This window comes from Amphibalanus amphitrite, unplaced genomic scaffold (assembly GCF_019059575.1).
Source record: "Amphibalanus amphitrite isolate SeventyFive unplaced genomic scaffold, NRLGWU_Aamphi_draft 000243F_arrow, whole genome shotgun sequence".
NCBI classification, from domain to species: Eukaryota; Metazoa; Arthropoda; class Thecostraca; order Balanomorpha; family Balanidae; genus Amphibalanus; species Amphibalanus amphitrite.
In genome coordinates, this window is record NW_024881738.1 from 458,401 (window position 1) to 466,009 (window position 7,609).

The following is a 7,609-nucleotide window of genomic DNA, read 5'->3' on the forward strand; positions in this document are numbered from 1 at the left end:
AGAGAGAGAGAGAGAGAGAGAGAGAGAGAGAGAGAGAGAGAGAGAGAGAGAGAGAGAGAGAGACAGAGAGAGAGACAGAGAGAGAGATAGATAGATAGATAGAGAGAGAGAGAGAGAGAGAGACAGAGAGAGAGAGAGAGAGAGAGAGAGAGAGAGAGAGAGAGAGAGAGAGAGAGAGAGAGAGAGAGAGAGAGAGAGAGAGAGAGAGAGAGAGAGAGAGAGAGAGAAAGAGAGAGGAATGGAGAGAGAAACAATTGCACATCGATAAAGAGGGCCAGCAGACGAAAGAGAGAAAACAATTTATGGTGCACGTCCGGTCCGATCCCATATTTGAACGGTGCTAACTATTTTGAAGTATGTAAATCCGTTGTGTGTACCTGCAGCTGGTGGAAATCGGCGCATTATCAAATAAGGGTGGAGTACCGCCCATTCGGAATGCTTCAGAAGATTATGTTAATGGATGGAGGCCTTGCGCAGGTGTATCATATCGTGGGAATAGGGCCGGGCTACCTTCTGGGGACCCGATATTGAAAGCGCTTTCTCTAAATAGTCACACGCAACACCCTTGGATAGTAGTATCCGTGACTGAGGTTTTAGTGATAATTGGATGACTGAGTCTCTCTTGAAGTCGGCTCCCGTGTTTATGACGCTCTAATCCTCGTGCACAGCTATTTTGATGGATTTTAGAAGTGCTTAATCACCAAACCGTGTTGGTTCATCACCACAAACTATACAGTCGCCATGACCCGTGATATTTGTTCGAGCTTCGTCGCGATGTTTTAGTACTTGAAAGCAAACTCAACTTAATCACATGGAATAAGCCGACCACGAAGTGGATATAATTCACCCTACACTTGTACAAAAAATTATTTACAAATTCAGTCTCCGAGATTCTATATATGTTTCGGTGCCTCCTTGAATGGGAGCCACACCTCTCACGCTGTATGTCGCTCGGTTCAACGGTTCCATCCATGTCACGAACGAGAGAAATCGCAGATTAGGCTAAGTGCAGAAATGGATCCAAGAAGTGGATACATGTGTATGAGTGACCTAACATCCCAGTCATCAGGTCCAGTCCGATGCAAAGGAAATTGCAGTCTTCTGCTGAGACGCTACATATATCTGCACGGGCCTGTTGCACAGCGTCAAACATTGTCCGCTGACAGCATTAACTATTTGCAGGAGAGGTTTTTATTTTCATTATGACGTGCATAGTCATTTGGTATCATTATGGTCGTAACCACATAATTGTTATGAAATGACAGAGCTGGCCTGGCGAGGGATCTCATCACCGGGTGCACTCCTGACTCGATCCATTCTAGTTCTGCCCTTTAGGCCGCAATCATGAGTGCTATTTTATTCAGGCTAAATATGCAGTATAGGTAGACCATCGCCAGAGGTCCAAACCTTGTGCTCTGTGATAGACATGACGGTATTGACCAAAACAAATGGCTTAAATGTGCCATCTTGGAATTGACTTCTGCTTTATATTCTTCTTCTGGCTGCAATGACCTATTATGGTAGCGCCATGGCTACTTTCTGGTGATATATGGACTCAGCATATCAGTCGTGGAAGAGCGTCGATGTGCGACTCTGTGTCATGTAGAACGTGATTAGTTTTACGTATCTTACAAACGCACCTTTCTTTTGTTACAGGTCCGGCGATTGACGACACGTGGTTCTTTGTCATCATCTGCGCGTGTGTCGGTCTGACCCTCTTCGGAATCCTGCTCACCATATTCTGCCTCAGGCTGAAGGAGTAAGTGAATGCTTAAGTGCACCATACCTACATGTGAACGCATGGCGTATCGCAGTTGGCTTTTCTATATTTTGACCCACGTACCGGTTGGAAAATTGGACCTCAATTTCTTATTTACATGCCTATTTGCCTTCCCTTTAGTTCAACGAAGGTTTGAGCTCATCAAGGATCTCTTGGTTGTATAATGTATATCGCACTTGGTATTCCGTTTATCTCGTGTGCTGTGCTGATGTGATGCTGCGTTTCCTTCCCTGCATCGTCTTCCTTGTCGGTGCAAAGCTCAGATGAAATTCTCGGAGCTGCTCTGCAGCTCTGAGCCGTCCGACCAGTGACGTGATTTCTGACCATCCTAAAACCACAGAGATGACTCAGAATTGCATAAACAGAATCCAAAACTGGCTTTAATCCCGCTGGATCTTCCTCCGCTCTACGGGTCGGTCACTCATGTCACGAAGGCGCTCCCATGTATTTGCCACCCCCCCTTGACCTGTTTTTGACCGCCATCTTCCTCCTGTTCACAGGCAGAAGAAGAGCCGTCTGGGTCTGGACTCAGTTGACAACAACAAGCCACCGCTGGGCAGCGGTCAGTGCGAGGCAGTCCTGTACCCACCGCCAAGTACTGCCTCTTCAGCAGCCTGCCGCCCCAGCCGCGCCCTCTGGGCCGGTCTGCGAACCCGGGAGAACCACTACACCATCGAGCATGTGCAGCCGGTCGAACAGAAGTCCGCGAGCATCACAGCCTCCAGTTTCGAGTTCCCAGACGACTACAGCTCGGTCGGGTACACGTCCATCTCTCCTCAGGCGTACCGCGCTGGAATCCCGGACGGCGTCCACCTCCTGCCGGCGCACGATAACACAGCGTACGCCGCCTCGGACGAGGCCATGCAGGTGACGCGCGTGGCACCGGACGGCTGTGTGGTGACCGCCTCACCTCGAGCTCGCCCGCAGCGCACGGAGAGCTACCAGCTGCGGCGGCGCAGCGACGACCCGCCGGCAGAGCCGGAGTACGAGGAGCACTGCTATGAGGAGCCACTGGCCGGCCGTCCCCTCGCGCCCGACGAGCGATACCAGACCCCGGCCGGTGTCGACCTCACGCTGCACATTTACGAAAAGCCGCAGTTCCGCTCGGTGGGACGATCGCCCAAGAACCGGCCAAAGCTGCTCAACAGTCTCAGCCGCAACTCGCCGCGGCCGCGACGTGCAGCGCCGTCTATCTCCAGTCCCCGCAGTCTCGAGTTCCACCAGCTGCCGCCGCTGAATGGACGGCAGCACCGTCGGACGGAGGACGGGCGTCTCCTGAAGTACACACCTCCCCAGGCACGCCTCAATGTCTCCTATCCCTCGCCAGTGGTCTGAGAGACAGAGAGTTCCGGATCCGGTTCAATGAAGGCTGCGAGGCTGCAGCTAAATTGGTGCAGACCAGGTGCCGAGATGGTGCAGACCAGGCGCCGATTTGGTGCCGAGATGGTGCTGAACTGTTGCCGAAATGGCCCTACCAGGTGCCGAAATGCAATGATCACCATGTACTGCAATTGTGCAGACCATCGCAGTGGTGAAGGCCAGGATATGTTAGTTATTTTGGAGCTAGTCACCCGGTTGACTGATGCTTGGACTCTCGATGGTCTGTTTCAAGCCATCCATGTCTGGTTTGCGAGCAGGCTGTAGCTGGCAAGACGAAGCAATTACTGACGGTCAGACCCTTTTTTAATGCAAAGGAAGCTGGATCATGTGGTTGGGTGAGATGACTTCAGGCGTTGGATTTTTGCTCGACTGAGCCCGCTCTGCAACAAAACATCGAGACTGATGCAACTCTGTCCTTTGGTCAGGACATTGGCTGTTCAGTGTTGTTCGTTTTGTCGTTGCCTCAGAGACTGATTAATTGATGGAGAATCTGAAAAGTATAGAACAGAATGCAGAAGAAAAGGCCAAGTTTGAGGAGTCGGACTTTTTCACCGAGTGTCACGCTGACTAAGCTTCAGGTGGCATATTGATACCAAAGACGAGTATTTGCGATTTAATGTGATATTGAGTGTTGTGTATCGCCGTGTTCTACTTCTTGCTGTACCCTTTCAACCAGAAGTGGTTGTTAGCTAGTGTAACTGAACACCTTTTATCCGCTTAAGCGTTAGCGTTGAATGCACTATTTCAGACAAAAGAAACGGTATTCGACCTCACTCCCTTTTCTCCAGTTGTGGCCTTTCCTACTCGAGTGTTACTTAATTGCCGGGTTTGACATGTTAATTGACCGGTGACGTCAGTGTTATCGTGACGACCTCACCGTCTCGTTCCTCTCTTGTGACGTCACAGTCTCAAGTTATAGATGTGCCATGCAATTTTTGTGCGCTCCTAGTGTAATGCCAAGCTATGTAAATAGGGGAGAGTGGTGCAGGAGGCCCCCCCTTAAGCTCAGTTGCTATTTTTAGACAAATGATAATATTTAAGAGCTAACGTGTGCATGCGCTGTGAGCATGCATCATTTTCCCATACATATTTGCATTCAAAATGAATCTAGGGGGTACACAAACCGTAAACTTAAACATTTTGGAAAAAGTTGCAAAAGGGCCTCTTACACTATGGGTATGGTAAGACGCCCCCCCCCCTCGGGCGTTTTACAAGTCAAGTCGACTTGTAAAAGACGCTTTGCGAACACAGCTGCAAGGCCTTTTATTTCGAAACGCTAAGCAAATACGGTGTTATCGAAACCAATAACACTTCCAAAGCGCTCGAACAATGCGAAAACTATATATTAGCACAACCAAACGCTGATGACCAACGAAAATTGTACCTATTACCTCTAAGAAAAGAAACAGAAAAAAAAGAAACAAAAACAAACTCCTTGAAAGAAGAATGCCACGCCTGCCGCAGGTGCAGGCGTTTTAGCATCGGGGGCATTTTTTATCGGGGGGCGTTTTATCATCCTCGAAGGGAGGGCCTCTTAAAAAAATGCAGTGTTTTAACGTCACAATCTTTATGGTTTATGAGACATTTGCAGCGCACCAGAACATGGTCTATTCTGAAGCTAACATGTGACAAATTTCGATGAGATAAGATTGCATTTGATAGCCATTGTTTTTTCAGATATATAAGGGCGATAAAGATGCATATATCTGGCAAGTAAAGGGGCAAAAACAGAAACAGGCTTACCAAAAGTCTCTGCGACGCACCTGATACCTCAGGTTTCGTGAGTTGTTGTTTCAAGAGGGCTTCTGCTTTACAAGTACATTAAAAAATAAATAACATTATTGGTTTGGTAAAAAAAGCGATGGGGCCTCTTACCGACCCTGGGCGTCTTACACGGATCTCCCCTACGTAAATGGTAAACAATCGATAATTGTGTCATGCACAATGTTTGGATAAAACGGTGTGCAATGTACATAGAACATGAATGATGGATGCGAAATAAACAAACTAGTCCCAGAAACGCTTGTTTCTTCTTCTGAAAGGTGACTACTAAACGATGACTGATTTGATTCACCGACGAGTGCCCATACATGTATAGTCCAAATGTACGAAGTACAATTTACAATTTACACGTACGAAACGCCGAATACGAAACGTCTTGTTCTCATTACGTTATGCTGCATTATCTACAAAAATATAAATTATTTAGCATGTCCCATTGTTTAGCTTACGAGTATATCTTACTAGAGATAAAATCGGCCTGACGGGGCAACTCAAACCATACAAAACGGCCACGCCGTAGCAGTGGAGTCGATAGCTCTACTTACAGACTGGTCCGCTGCCTGTGTGGGCGACTTATCTACCTAAATACCGCGAGCTCAGCCGGGGTAATACCGGCCAAAAAGCACGTCACTTGCCCCCGCGATCACTCGCCACCACTCGTGCTGACACCTTCGGCACGTGTCCGATGTTCGTCTTCAAGCATCAGCAGCATTGTTCCCGTGCAGACGAGTTGACAGCCTGACAGGACATACCTACCGAGATATCAGAGCGGCACCATAACTCCATGAAATCGGCGAGCCGATCGGCGCCATAGTGCCATTTGACGGGCGACTAGCGCCGGTCATCTTTACTCACGCCGCGCTGCCATTTTCCTTGCAATTAGTGGAAGGAGTGCGGCATCGTAAACCCTGGCTTTTGCCGCCGCTGCTCCCTGGCGGTGAGTCTCTGAAGCTGTAGTTCACAGCTCTCCCGTGGCGGGAGAGGGCGAGCTGGGGCGAGGTGAGGACAGGAAAATGGAGCTAACACTCACCGACGCTGTGAGATGCATAACAAACAGTCTGCAGCGGCTCACCCTCGGTGCATTGCTTTGCTCGTGAACGGTCCACGCTATGTCGATGGTTGAGGAGGCGAATTACAGATATTAAACGATGTTTATTATGCCCGGCACTGCAGCCAGCGTCGGCAGGAGCCCCGCAATTATTGGCAGTCCGCGGAGACAGGTTAAAAATTGAAACATGACCGCAATTGAGTGGCTCTGTGCGTGCAATTAGGCCAGTAGAACAATCCGGTAATAGGTGCAGTGTGATGCTGCAAAAAGTTATAAGCAGTGCTTCATATATCCCGACAGGTAAAGGCAATAGGCAATGGCATTAGGCATTCAGTGTCAGCTACAAACAGCCTAGCGCTTACTAGTTGGGTTTGAAGGTGTCTTCTCTCAACGATTAATCATTTCAAACCCAAAGCAAAGGATTCGCTCTGGCTGCCTTCCAGCGATAAGGCCATATTTTGCCTTCCGTCGGGGTCGATATCTATTCTTTCCCACTCTCTCGCCGTCTCTGCGCGATAGTACGGTCCGCTGAATTTGCCGGCTTTTTCCTCACACCACCGGATAAGATTCCCACCAACGGTCCATATTAGTCTCTGGTGTCGACCAGTGCGCCAAATTTGTCACAGTCGTGCCACACTGTTGTTCACGCACGAACAACATGGTTCCCAGCATGGTGGTTTGAAGGACGGCAGTAGATACTGTGTTTTATGGCCCCATAGCCCTAAAACAGCGATTTGCTTCGAATGACAGCGGCTGCATATCAGTAGAGATCTGAGTTTCTTGCGATGTAGCGCCAGTGTTCACAGTGAACATGAATAATGTTCTGTTCACGCAACGCGACGCGAATTATGGCTGTTGCGTGAGGAGGGTATGGGTACGTACAGCGTGATGACTGGTTTAGTGATACGATAGCGATTCACTACCCATGTTACGAGAAGTGATAATGCTGGGACATTGTCATACAATGTGCTTAAACGTGTTAAAGTCGTTACTGTGCGTTGTTCAGGGCAGACTTTTCCTATTAAGGCTGTGACACGTTTTAAACGACATTCACGCTTTAAAAAAAATAGCCGTTTTTATAACGACTGATTTTTTTTTTATTCTGGAAATGTCATTGAAACCGAAAAAAACTCAATGGTCTTTGATCTTAGAGCGATGACCCTGATCCCTCTCTACATCCCATCGCTCATCTCTCGCCTCATGATCCGCGTCTCATCTGGCCATTGACATGTCATCTCCAATAGATCCCCAATCTTCCGCGCCGTCCGACGCGTCCGGGGCAGACGATCGGACCGTCCCACACCGCCCCCTCCTCAGCTCTGTTCACAGCGAGTCCACCGGATACCACTGATCCGGTCATCTCTGCGGTCTGCTGTGAATTGGAACAGAACCTCCCTCTTCCCGTCCCATCCACCGCATCCGGTCCGAACCGTTCACATGCATGCGCGTTCGAACTCAGACAGCACTAGGTTGGTGGACAATGGACATAATGAAAGATCCACCAAAACCATTTTCAAGATTTAGCTGATCTTTCAGCAAGACTCAAACGTCCAGCTGATCGCCATTGAATTTGTAGCCACTGCCGACTGGCATCTCTCTATGGTCTTCCAGCGTGAGGT

At 48.9% G+C, this 7,609-nt stretch overlaps 1 protein-coding gene across 2 annotated transcripts in view; it reads left to right on the forward strand.

The window, feature by feature from the left end:
* The window catches only part of LOC122386215, a 36,757-nt gene extending 31,577 nt beyond the window's left edge, over positions 1-5,180 (forward strand). Inside the window, exons 3-4 of one of the 2 annotated variants that reach the window (XM_043375200.1) lie at positions 1,657-1,759; positions 2,281-5,180. In XM_043375200.1, the coding sequence (XP_043231135.1) occupies positions 1,657-1,759; positions 2,281-3,115 (938 nt within the window). In that variant the 3' untranslated portion in view covers positions 3,116-5,180. The remainder of the gene's footprint in view (positions 1-1,656; positions 1,760-2,280) is intronic. The other variant, XM_043375201.1, reaches the window with a different exon arrangement.
* The last annotated feature ends 2,429 nt before the right edge of the window (positions 5,181-7,609 follow it).